Here is a 13,792-nt window from a genome sequence, read left to right on the forward strand (position 1 = left end):
GCCATGTTTTTTGGAATAAAATGTTATATAAATCAGGCTAGGAATAATATATTTACAAATCCCTCAGTACATGTCTTCATAATATAACTAGGTACAAGACTGGAAAGTTTGGTGTATATATGTGCAACTGAACTGGAGATTTCGGACTTGAAGTATGAGAGAACAGTCATTTTGAGAAAACGGGCTTTAAAGATTTAGCATCAGCCAATGAGATTGCGCATTTAGAGTAAAATCCCCCCTTTTACTTTCACGATTGGTTGGTGATAAAAAGGAAATGACCATATTTGGATCCGACAGCATTGTTCAGGAGAGAGAGAGCTTTCTAACGGTGTGTGTGATGACAGGGTGCAGATCGCGATCCCGGAGCAGAGGGATGATTTATAACCACAACTTTTGATGAATTTATGAGAAATCTACAGACGCAAACAGACAAAGTGTAGTAAAATAAAGACCTAAATGTGTATTTTGGACTTTTTTTCACCACAAGTCTGAAAGAAGACATGTTAGTGAAGACAAATATCCCCAAATCTCAAAATTGACCAGTGTAAAAAAAACAATGTTTTTTTTCAAAGCTTTTGAAATATAAAAAATTAATGTTGCACCACACAGGAACGAACTTGCAACCTTTTACAGTCTCCACCCAACAGTCTCACAAAATTCAGTAGGAAACACTGAATATCTATTCCAGAATTTATATATATTCTATATATTCTTATTCTATATATTTTCAGTGTATGGGGAAAGCAAAGTGGCTTGAATAATACTCCAGATGAAGATAGCATTTGTCAACTAAAGGCTTGCCACTGATGCTTCCAGTGCTGACAGCTTGATGGAATATATTGGGGTGCTGTCAACACTCACGTGTGTGTGTATACATAAACAATTTTTAGCAAGCGTACCTTAGGTAAAAATCCAAAATCTTCAATCTGACATTGTCTGTACACATCCGCAGCACTTCTGGTGCTTTTACACAGCTCCAAACAGTCAAGCAAGAGGTCTGTGAAAGGGAAAATACATGTACTTTTTGAAGTTGGTGTAGAGGACAAATTGATTGATAAATAGATAAGCTGACTGATTGAGAAGTCAAGTGATATGCACTTTAAGAGAATATGAATGGTGAAAGTGTTTCAGTACCACTGTGGCAGACTGTAATGGCCTGGCAGGCCAGCCTATGGATGACAGCAGGGAGGTTAACCTTTTCAGGCAGAACCATGGGGACATTTTCCTCCAGCATCTGGCAGAGGCGCTGCGCAGTGCTGAACAGAACTCGTCCTGTGCTGCAGTTGGTGTGATGCTGGTATAGCTCACTATATGAGGTGAAAAGAAAGGTATGAGAAAAGATATTAGAAGTTAAATGGAACGTTCACCCAAAAATGAACTTTCTGTCATCATTTACTCACCCTCTGGTTATTCCAAATCTAGACTTTTGTTCATCTTAACACAAATGAATATATTTTTTTATATTCTCTCATCAAATTGTCCATTTGCCGAAATGTGCTTGCACTATGAAGCTACTTTGAAAAAATCTGTATTGTATACAGCGCTAAATAAAGGTGACTTGACTTGAGCAGTTTACAAACATAATTTTACGTATATCACAAATTGTATTGTATATTTCGCATCTCAATATTTGTAAAATGTAGAGAGTAATGAGACCATTGAAATTTGCTAGTTTAAGGCTTACTATTTACACAGATAATATTATAAAATTAGGAAATATTAGAAGCGGACAGTGAAGTGGAGCAGCATGTTTGGCAGGATTGTATTCAGATACAGAGGTAATGGGTTATTTGTGTATTTTACCTTTATTTTGTCAGCATTGTAAACTCAAAACGCCCTTTCTTCATTTGACAGAGCCGCAACGTTTTTATTTTTTGATGAGACACAGAGATTTTCAAAACGCTATATTTTCCACATCCATACATTTGAACCAAAACTTTTTTATATTATATTATTAGTAACACTTTACAATAAGGATCATTAGTTAACCTTAGTTAACCACCTTAGTTAACATGAACTAAGCATGAAAAATACTTCGACAGCATTAATTAATCTTAGTTAATATTAATTTCAACATTTACTAATATTTTATTAAAATCAAAGGTTGTATTTGTTAACATTAGTTAATGCACTGTGAACTAACATGAACAAACAATGAACAGCTGTATTTTTATGAACTAACATTAAAAAAGATGAATAAATACTATAACAAAAGTATTGCTTATGGTTAGTTCATGTTAGTAAATACATTAACTAATGTTAACTAATGAACCTTATTGTAAAGTGTTACCATATTATTAAATTGTAGGCTATGAATCCTAAAATTATTTTTTTTATTAACAACTACCACTTTGTTTTGTACTTTGTTATAGACTTTTTGGATCAATCGATCAATCAATATTTAGAATCAGGTGCAGTTGTATTATTTTTCTGATGAACTTTTATTAAACTGTAGATTAAAAAGAAAGCTTGGTAATAGGCCTATTATTTTTTAAATGTGAGAAATAACTGCCTATTCCGAAATGTATACACTTTTTCACAGCATTTAGATCCTTAAATACCCACCCATCATTCCCTTCTCCCTTACCTCAGGATCTGCAGGGCTTTCTCCACATTTCCAGCATCTAGAGCTCTCAGTGCCAGGTCTGCCCAAAGCTCCTGCTCCGTCTTCTGCAGCTGCCTGGCCAGCCGGTGTAGCCCAGCTTCAGTAGAGAGCGTCTTCGTTTTACCATCAGGATCATTGGCTACTGCAGTATTACCATTCAGGTGACTACTTGAAACCTTGTCAGGGTGTTGTTTTCCTGAGCGCCGCCATGCTTGTGCGTTCTCATATGCAGTGATGAGCTGCTGGTTGAACTTATGCCTCACTAAAGGATCCTCGTATTCTTCTGGTGTTAAGAAGATGTCAAAGTCTTCCTAAAGTCAAAAACATTTTAAAATAAACATACACATTTGTAGATGTATATCCAATATGGCATTGAATGCCTCAAATCTATTCTGAACAAATAAAGACCTGTAGATGAGACATGGCTGTGAACATGTTCAGACTGTTCCCACATTCAGTCTTCTTGAACGCATCATCTACAAGAAAGGACAGGAAACTTAAATGGTCTAAAACAATCAATCTAGTTCATAATTTTTTTTATTAAATTGATTATGCTCGTAGTAGTACTATCGGTCTATAAAAATATTTAAATTGCAGATTTTGTACACACTTCTCTTCCAGTCAAAATGAGTATTGCTTTTTCAGTAATCCCTTCTGTTTTATTATATTTACTGCATAAGTCTTATTTTGTATTCAATTAGAAAGGCTTGATACTGTTGTATATATCATTTAGTGATAGATTTTTTTTTTTTTTACAATTGTTACAGGAGGTATATAATAAAGCAAAAAGCCCTGCGAAGCCGTGTTTTACAGTGAATTTATAAGAGCTAAGGGGCGTTGTAAAAACCCCCTTAGCTGTTCTAAATTCACAGTAAAACACGGCTTCAAGGGGCTTATTGCTTTTATAAAAAGGTTAATCCATACAAATATTCATTTTAATATTAATTTTATTCATAAAATAAACACCAGCAACAAAAAATATGTACGGGATAACTCCGCTTTATTAGATATAGAAAACCAGTACTAATACTTGGTTGTGCACTCACCTGTCTGAATGCTCTGCAGGTACTTCAAAGCTTCAACCATAACCTGTGATATTAGCATTTGTAATTTCTTCTGCTATTGAAAGAAAATACATTTAATTCAGAATATATATCAATTTTGCTTATATAGATGAACATAGCAATAGCAACTTTATTTATATAGCAGTTAAAACATCACAAGTTGACCAAAGTGCTTTACAATATAACACAGGAGGAGAAAAAGATCTAATCTGAAAACATTTCCAAATGTATTTTACAATAACAATGCAAAAACCTTTCATATAGAAAACTAATCCTACTTTAGTATTAAGATTTTTTTTTTCCATTTAAACATTGTCAGTTTAAATCTAGTCTTCATGCAAAATATGACTTCGTATTTTTAACCAATTATCACCACATTTCTCTCACAAAAAATGCTGACCTCTTCAGAAATGTGTCGCTTGTCTTGAAGTTCAAGTCTTGCCCAACAGGCCATTCGCTCAATCACAAATTCTGCTTCAGAATGGGGCAGATTCTTCAGCAGCGCAATGCACTTCTCCCTCTGTGAAGACAATATCCAAATATATCTTACCCTTGATTCCTATCTGAATTAAAATGCCTTTCTTAACAGTTCCATGTTGTAACTGCTGATTAGGGCTAGGAGATATATATTTTTAAAATATACTGAATATGAATTTGTTGGAGATTGCAGTGGTTTCATTAGAGGTCTTCTTTGGTCCACTTCGATTCGAAAACCCGAGGTCTGACCCGAGACCCGAGCAGGTTCGGGTCCAAAAATTTGAAAAGTGCCTCAGGCATGGGTCAGGTCTGATATTAGTAGCCTCGGGTAATTGATCTCAAATTGAATTTCAGATCAATTGTGCTCCTAATTTGAGAAATTCTGGAGCAAATTTACGGACATATTAAATATATATCAAATAATCTTTTTTTCCTTAATAAAGGGATACAAGGAGAGATTTACAAGCAAAATTATTAATTTATTATTGTTTTTTAATGTTTCTGCTTCAAATATCACGGAATTTTGTATATTCTAAATATTAAAGTATATGCCAGATACACTTTATTTTGTAACCCGAAACACCAATCATAACCAGAAAAAAATATGCTCTGTATAATCCAGGACATTTAATTATAAAAAAGCCTGAAATACACTCTTATTTTGAAATGCCTTTCCAGCTCCTCACTTAAACATACAAGGGAGATAAAATGTGCACTCTTGGAACAATCTAAAACATTACAATACAAACAACATAAAGTAAATATTGTCAATTCATCAACAGTAGATGCAAAGCAATCGCTTGGCATAAATGAGTGGTATTCATTGACTGAGAACAGCTCTGAGTCTGTAAAACTGAACTGAACTGCAAGCCTGTAAAATAGCACTGTGTTTTGACGTTGAACGTTTTCTTGAATTAGTTCTTCTGCATTGATCATTAAAATATTTGCTGAGTCAGTTCATTTATTTAGCTTGTATTATCACTCAAGTGGTCAAGGAGGTCTCTGCGGGACTTTTGATGGTTTCATTTAGCGCAACATTAATAACTAAAAAATGAGAAAAAGTTAAAAAGACAAGTGGACAGACTGTAATGAAGTTTTCCAGTTATTATTTGTGATATACTACCCTGCAAGTGTGTTTATAATACAAGGAGGGAGTGATGGTAAAATTGAAATCTGTCTCTCTTCTGAAGGGCGTAATTTATCTCAATATATTTTCTTCTCTTTTGGAAAGTCATGGAAATGCTATCGATGATTTCTCTTTATTATTTGAGCAAAAGGAAACGCAATAATGATGTTTGCTGTAGTCCCTCATTTACCACTAAAGAAATGTACCCATTTATGAGGGAATGTGAGGGTCCATCATGTTGTTACCTATACCACCAAGTCCCAATTCTCTAGAGGTAATACCTTATTACACTGTATAAGCTGGATGCAGTGAAGATGGTGGATCTCTGCTGGGTTTAGTTTATAGGCCTCAATCAACTTCAGTGAGTCCTCGAGAGAGGTGGGCAGGTCCTGCTTCAGAATATGCCTCACAAGCATCTAAACAAAGCAAACAACAGTGAAATATCAGGTACTTGCATGAACAGAGTGGCTGACACAAAGGTCAAACCCTTTACTTCTTTAAGAAAGTAAGGAATAGTTAATTTGTTAAATAAACACACATATAGGGATTTTAAGTTAATGAAGACAAACTCACCATGATATCACGAGTGCTAGAGAGGGCTAAGGTGCGGATGCCATAGCATCTGAGAAGCTTCTTTATTTCCATCAATCTGTAACCCTCTCTCAGTAACTCCTGTCTGTAGATATGAAAATACTTACACATAGTGCTAACTGAATTTGATGTGTTGCAGCTATATGTTGTAAACACACAGGAATATGTTATCCAGTTGAAAAGTCTGAGGTCACATGGACCATTTGCGGGTCCAAATGCTCTAATAATAATATCCGATTAATATGTATACATTCTGGATGGAGTCAAGCTACAATTTCTACAATCAATCAGGTCTTCCCAAAAATCAGACTATTATGAGATTAGTCAGACTAAAGTGTTTACATTACATTTTTAAAAAGTCAAATTATTACTTAAGCCAACTGAAATCAAACTTTTAAAGTGCATGAGTCAAAAATTAAAATGTAGATGAGTTATAATAATAATAAACTTTGTTTTCTATAGCGCCTTTTAAGTTACACCTCAAATCGCTTCACAAAAAAAAATAAAAAAATAAAAGAGAAATACAACATTATAAAAGAAAAGCATTCATAAACGAGAAGTACAATCAAGTATACAATACAAATATAAAATGTTATCAAAAGATTTCCATAAGTAAATGGTATAAAAAATAGTTTAAGTGATCAAATAACTCAAATAAAAGCTACCCTAAAAAGTATGAGTTGAAATAGTGCAAACGGTTAACATGTGCCACTGGAGATAGCATTGAAGCCTCACTCTACAGTGAAGTCATGTAAAAGAGCTTATAGAATAAAAAAAAATTCAATGTTTATGTTTTATGTTTTACCACACCACTCACTTTGGATGTTCCTTCTCCAAGTGCTGCTGAACAAGTTTCTCGATGGTTTCACTCCAGGGCACCACGGCCTTGTACATTATTTCAATCACAGCATCCATCACCTTCTAAAACATGTAAAAAGACAATCTTTTGCCAACAGAATCTACTGTGATTAAAAACAGGAAGTTAGAGTAAATTTGACAGTAGGCCTTCACACTGACAGCATTTAGGAACCCTACTCAACTTTGCTGTATCCCCAGCAGTCTCTAGTTCTCATGCGATTAGAGTTTACAGCTCTTTAGATATAGTCAACACATACATACATAAATTTAATTCAAAATGAGTAATTATATTTGAAAGCAAATTTGACCAATTCTGAAAGCACCAATATCACAATGTCTATCATTTGACAGACCAATAATGAGCCACGACAGTGATGCGGGAGTCCTAAAATCAGGGTTGGTAAAAGTACTCAAAAATTATACTCGAGTAAAAGTATATTTACCTAAATAAAAAATGACTCCAGTAAAAGTAGAAAGTCCTCCATTCAAACATCACTTGAGTAAAAGTACAAAAGTATCCGATTTAAAACGTACTTAAGTACCGAAAGTAAAAAGTAAATATTCAAACTCTAAATATCAATAATTAAACATTGCATATCACTCCCAAAACAATTTATCTGTTTTAATTTAACAACTTATTAGATACTGCAATTAAGAATAAATTTGTTAGATTTGCAATCATAAGAGACAATGAAGCACCTTGCATCAATTCTAAACAATTTCATTAAGTTTAGTGACAGCATATTATGTTGCAATGACTGGTAGGCCATTCTTTGATACAAATTTTACAATTTCAATTCAATTATTGTGGTTTGATTCCGATCTTGATTCAATAGATTCATTTTGATAAATATTTGGTACAGTAGATACATGTTAATTTTTAAATTAAGAAAATCTCACCTAATTCTGTAAACATAGGCTACAGAGAGCCCTGTCAGCTGGTATTATTACATGTTAAAAATACATGTGATTTTTATTAAAATAGCAACTTATAATATTTTAATGATATAAGTAAAAATATATAGTGCACATTTTACAAAATACTAATTTATAATAATATTACATATATTATAAAGTACTAATTTTTCTAGCCAACTAACATACTATGGTCATTAAATGCTTTTTTCCCCCTGAGGTAAATGAAACTTAACGTTATGTGACATTGTTCTCCAGCTGTTTTATTGACCTCTATCCGCAGTTGAAAAACACTGATTTATTGATATTATGTATAAGGTATATACATTTCGGTAAGTTGTACTGTATCTTTCAACATAGGCTACCTATTATTGTTCATTTGTGTTTATTTACAATTAACTAGTAGTAAATAGATTAACGGCACCCCATAGCAGGCGCTAGCTATCTGTCACATCACATTTAAAAGCTCCAAAACGGTATTTCATGTTTGAATTTCATAATAAAATTGACAGAATCTGAGAGCTGAGAATTTGTTCCATATCAAAAGTAACCTACTCTGTCTTGTCTGTCGGTGTCAGTGTCCTCTTTGCTTCGCGATTTTTCTGTGCGTGAGAAAATGGATGTGTGTCGTGAGCGCGTGTGGAAAGTGTCAATTGCGTGAGTCTCACACTGAAAGAGTGAGAGTTGGCAGCTCTGCAATAGACATGTTCCATAACATTAGCTGCATCAAACAGAAGATGTGCAAGATACAAGGTAAGCGGGAATTTCGGGATCATTGCTGGGCAGAGCTGCACCTTCACCTGTTTCTGCGGTCATCTTCCACAATGGTGAACTGAATGCTATGTGAGCGTATGCTGGCAAAGAGCTTGCGCGTTCTTTTTTTAAAAAAAAAACAAGTTTTTCATTGGTTTGGAAAGCAAGTGTAATACATACTTGGAGCAGGCATGGGGAAATGTAACTGAGTAAAAAGTAAACTTTGTCTTCAATATTGTAGTGGAGTAAGAGTAAAAGTAGATGCAAATAAAACATACTCAAGTAAAGTACAGATCCCCGAAAAAAATACTTAAGTAAAGTAACGAAGTATTTCTACTTCGTTACTTACCACCACTGCCTAAAATTCATCCACGAAATATAATAAACTGTTCCAGCCAATCACCGACTAGAAGGATTTGGGGGGGTAAGTGCGTGGATGAGGAGGAAGGAGGGTCTAGCTAGCCTCCGTTTTGTTTGACAATACTTTAAACGTCAACAAGAAGTGACGTCACCCGTCATCGCGAACCATCCCATAGTGAGATAAGAAAGGGAACTCCAGACGACTTCTCTCTATGACTTTTCTCTACTCTGCTCTTCTTTCTTTTTTTTTGCACTAAATATTTCAGAAAATTCCTAGTCAAACACTATCAATATTTTTGTGAGGATCGATCCTCTCTATACAACACAAGTAGTATCGATACCACTATAGTATATCCCGATCCCTACCGTGAGTAAAGAATTTTCACTAATTGGTTTACTAATTGTTATTAAATAATTAATTTCTATAAATCGGATATTGTGTAACAGAATATTGTGTTAGATGTATGAAGAGATCTTACGTTAGTGTCTGTCATGCAGTTTAGTACGGCCACGGCTTTGGCCTCCCATTCAGTGAAGAGAGAGGTGATTTGAGAGCTGCAACAGTCTAGCAGGTCCTAAAATTTAAAAACATCAAAACATAAACTGATAGCACAATAATTTAAGACTATTATATTATAATAACAATTCATTCAGAATTCCCAGTCCCAAAAGGTAGACTAATAGACCACTGATGTCTGCAGTGTACATTGTATACACATATATTAGGGATTTAAAAAAAAAAAAAAAAATATATATATATATATATATATATATATATATATATATATATATATTTTTTTTTTTTTATCATTGTTGTTTATACATTTTTATTAGCAGACTAAGAGTCATATTTACCTGCACAAAACACAAGGCTGCTACAACGAGAAGTTTTCAGGAACTAATACCCAAATAAATTACACCTTGACATTAAAATGTTTAATTTATTATATTTATAATAAATATAAATACATCAACTAGGACTGGGAAAAAATAGTTAATTTATGTGATTAATTTTGGCTGCTTAACACAAAATAATACAGCATTTTATTTTACTTCCTGAGGCTTAGCTAATATTTTTCCTTGGTTATTGTGGATAGCCTTACATGTTCAAGCTATTTGTGTGCCGCTCCACCTGGCTCTGTAAAGTACACCGTGACAAAATTTGACAGTGATCAACATTAAGTTTTTCCATGTAAAATTGATAATTTACTTGAGAAAAAAACTTTAAATGTTTAAAACACTAAAACTACCAAAATGAGATGAAACATTAGGAATATAAAGCCAATCATATAATTAGGGATTCACAAACTTTTTTTGTCAGCCAAATTGATCTAAATTATTTACTCAAAGCACCCCCTGATATTAATCTTATATTTCAATAATTGAACATGGTTGTCTGATGTTGATTAATTGACAACCGTTATACAGGTAAACAAAATATTTTTTAGTAAGTGATTTATTCTGATTGTTTTTTAATTTGATTATTACTATTAATTCATTTTTACAATTGTATGATATAATTATCAGTTTTTGTTGAACTTTGTTCCCTCACAAACAGAATCCAGAATTTATGCGCACAATACATGACCTTATATGACTACTACTGATTATAATATAGAGTGTTTTTACACTTGAGTGCTGTCTACTGGCCTTGACGAGGCCTTCTGCAAAGCATCACATGTCTGCGATTGGCTAACACAGCAAAAAACATGCTAATATAAAACTTTGGTGCAACAAGAGTAGATCTAAAAATGACACTATAAAAAAACATTTTCCTAATTACTGAAAAATAAAGGTGACCTTGATATAGTGTAAGAGGGTCTGGTCCAGGTCCAATCCGTTCTCAAGAGCATAAGGTTCGATGCTGCTCTCAATAACCTCAGGAATCAGCTCTGGGGCCTGCACCTTATCCAGCATCAGAAAGGCCATACTACGTGTGCTTCCCTGCCACAGAACACAGGTTAATCAATGCTTTGTGTCATGAATAATCAATAAATGTAAAAAAAAAAACAGTTTTATAGATAATTTAAAGTAATTCAATGGGTCCAAAAACAAAACAAAAACACTGAAACCGTTCTAAAAAGAAAATGTGTGGACTTTTGTGGAATACTACTAGTATTAAAACAGAATACTATAAGGTTGTGACAACACTAGCATGTTGTCTTGTATTAATATTTAGCAACAACACAGTGCCCCTCGAAAAAAAATATTCAGAGACTAATGTTTCTGAATCCATTAGATAAAAAGTATGACACCAAGTGACATCTGCAACAAAAGGATTTGTCTGGGCATCAAACTTTAAGTCAAAGAGATCTGAAATTTGGAGGGATGGTTTGTGTAAGAGGTAAACACTGTATTTCTGCTTTTCAATAAGTACCACCTACTGTCAGAGAGTGAATTTGCATTTTCATTTAGCCCGCTTGCCGTTATAATGGGCAATATCACATTTCTCTTGTAGTGAATTATAACTGTGGGGAGGGGAACTAACTTTATACATTCACTAAATTAACTATTGGAACTCAATAAGTGCCATTCACAGTAGGTGAGTGATGCCCAGACACTTTCAGGGGATAAAAAAAAAAAAGCAGCAAAACACTACAAACATAACCAAAGGTGCTAGATCGTCTATTTAACGCAATGAAACAGAAGTAGCGATAAATCTATATTATAAAAGATTATCGAAAAAAGAAAAATGTGGGGTTGGGGATTTGATTTATCCATGGTTTTATTCTACGCTTTTCAGTACAAAAATAACCAACATTCGGCATGGACTGTTCTGGAACAGTGTTGTAAATAAAGCTAAGGCACTGTTTTCTAATTGTGTCCTCTTTTGGAAGGCTAAACAAAATAGTTTGGCTTTCGTAACGAAAAACACAGCATCTCCGAGACATGGCGGCAACAATAATACAGAGAGAATAAAAGTTACGCCTCCTATCTTTGCTTATACATTTTGCAGGTGTTACGAAATTCTGCCTTCACACACTGACGTAGATTTGTGGGGGCGTGTTTGAACAAAGCGTTTTAGGAAGGCGTGGCTGAGCCTTAACTTTTATAAAGAATATCTCTTTAGGTTTGACACTTTGAGCTTTGTAACTCAGCAGATCTTATACTTGCACAAACAGCTTCATAACACACTAAAGAAAAAGGAAAACAAGAAATCGCATCATATGACCCCTTTAACAAAAGTTGATTTTATCTGCATCTCAACTTAAGCTCAGTGCTTCACAGTCAAATGTGTCAAGAAATTTTCTGTCAAATTTACAAGAAATAAACATGTAATAGTATTAGTTACTGCACTTATTGATCTAAAAATAAGTCATTTTATTTTAAAATTACTTTTGATTAAAAATCCTCCCACCCCGCCAGCGCTACCAAATCAGGTGCTAGTGCCACCATCTGTAGAACTTAGTGACACCGTCATGAGCCTTCCTACACAGTCATAATGCTATATCACATCACCCTCCACTGGGTGTATAATGAGCAATAATGAGGAATTTTTAATGCCTAGTCTTACTTCTGTGGTTATTTTGGTGTAAGTAACTCAAAAGTAACGCAAAAGTAGTGTAACAATTCAGAGACAGTAATATTGTAATGTAACTAATTACTTTCAACTGACAGTAACTAGTAATATATAATGTATTGCATTTTCAAAGTAACCTGTCCGTCGGCTTAGGTGTCCAATACTTTTAGGGCCACTGATATACAAGAACATCTAAACCTTCATACTCACCCTTTCATAGTCAGACAGTGAAAGATGGCAGTTATATTTGGTGTAGAGGTCACAAAGCTGTCGGAGGTTTGCCACTAATGACCTCAGATTTTGCACTTCCTCTGCTTCACAGTTCTCAGCCTGAAAAACAATTTAATTCTTATCTGAGGAAGTCGCTGCGACTTTCCAGGAATATGGTCCTCAACGCTTTCAAACAGTTTCAAATTTGGGGACAAACTTGACATTTACCAAACCCATAGACCTCCAGAGAGAAGGCAAGCCAAGTTCAGCCAGAACCAGTCCGTTATGAGGCCAGTCACCCTACATATATATAAAAAAAATATATTAAAAAAATCAAATTATTTGAGAGAGAAAGAGAATCTTTGTATTTACTTTGGCTTAATTGAGATTTGACTACACAATGTGCGACTATCGATGTCTGTCAAAACGTAAAATGATGCTTTAGAGACAGAAAGGGTCACAAATGGGCTGGCTATTTATTTGCTAGGTTGCGTTTAGAAATTCAAAAATTATTTTGAAAAGTAATTTCCTGGTAATTCAAAATAATTGAAATTTTTGGAAAAACATGTCTTAAGAGTTAACTACCTTTTCGGTTAACTCCAGGTTCCTTACACGCTGATCCAACCACCTGGCCAGGATATTCTGTGTACATTTAAAACATAAAAAGTGTTAATATGAAGCACAACAAACTAGTTAATTTCAAAAATCACTGCTCCATTCTCAACCAAGAGATTACAACAGAACTTAAAATTACAGTAAGATTATGCAATAACTATTTGCTTTTCAAACATTTTGCTTGAACTGTATTACCTTATTTATAGTGATTCATAAAAACTGGCATACACACAAAACCCTTTCTTATCCACCTTGCAGGGCAAGAATTATTCCCGATAACTGGTGTTGTGATTCAAATTCGCATAAAACTAAGGTCATTAAGACCAGTGTTTCTCAAACAGTGGGTCGCGGATCATTCGGTAGGGGGTCGCAAGACTTTCTCTGAGTTCTCATTGACTACGTTTACAAACAGCCAATATTCGGGTTATGGTCGGGTTAAGGTCACTATTCGGGTTTCTGAAACATTAGGAATTATACAGATTCATCAATCGGAATGAATTCAATCCTATTGAAACAAAAGTGCATGTAAACGTAGCCGGTCCTCCAACGAATCGCATTTTCGAATGTCGTACGTTGAATCATTTTTGCCGTAACTTTCTAACACTGTTTTTCAACTGTCCTATAACAACAATTTATTATTGCCACGAACGGCTCTTATTGGACAAGGTCCTACTCTTTTTACGTAATGTTACACACAC

The 13,792-nt window shown here is 34.3% G+C and overlaps 1 protein-coding gene across 4 annotated transcripts in view; it reads right to left on the reverse strand.

Annotated features, from left to right (window-relative positions):
- The window catches only part of kntc1 (kinetochore associated 1), a 79,985-nt gene that overhangs the window by 31,648 nt on the left and 34,545 nt on the right, over positions 1–13,792 (reverse strand). For all 4 annotated transcript variants that reach the window (XM_077206622.1, XM_077206620.1, XM_077206624.1 and 1 more), the window contains exons 19-32: positions 13,065–13,121; positions 12,708–12,779; positions 12,480–12,599; positions 10,550–10,693; positions 9,229–9,324; positions 6,681–6,784; positions 5,846–5,948; positions 5,554–5,688; positions 4,070–4,189; positions 3,652–3,724; positions 3,014–3,081; positions 2,588–2,916; positions 1,135–1,307; positions 900–997 (exon numbers count right to left, since the gene is read on the reverse strand). In XM_077206622.1, coding sequence (XP_077062737.1) covers positions 900–997; positions 1,135–1,307; positions 2,588–2,916; positions 3,014–3,081; positions 3,652–3,724; positions 4,070–4,189; positions 5,554–5,688; positions 5,846–5,948; positions 6,681–6,784; positions 9,229–9,324; positions 10,550–10,693; positions 12,480–12,599; positions 12,708–12,779; positions 13,065–13,121 — 1,692 coding nt within the window. The remainder of the gene's footprint in view (positions 1–899; positions 998–1,134; positions 1,308–2,587; positions 2,917–3,013; positions 3,082–3,651; positions 3,725–4,069; positions 4,190–5,553; positions 5,689–5,845; positions 5,949–6,680; positions 6,785–9,228; positions 9,325–10,549; positions 10,694–12,479; positions 12,600–12,707; positions 12,780–13,064; positions 13,122–13,792) is intronic.

This window comes from Siphateles boraxobius, unplaced genomic scaffold (genome assembly GCF_051911475.1).
Source record: "Siphateles boraxobius isolate OS27281-9 unplaced genomic scaffold, OSU_SipBor_1 56, whole genome shotgun sequence".
In the NCBI taxonomy this organism is placed as follows: Eukaryota; Metazoa; Chordata; class Actinopteri; order Cypriniformes; family Leuciscidae; genus Siphateles; species Siphateles boraxobius.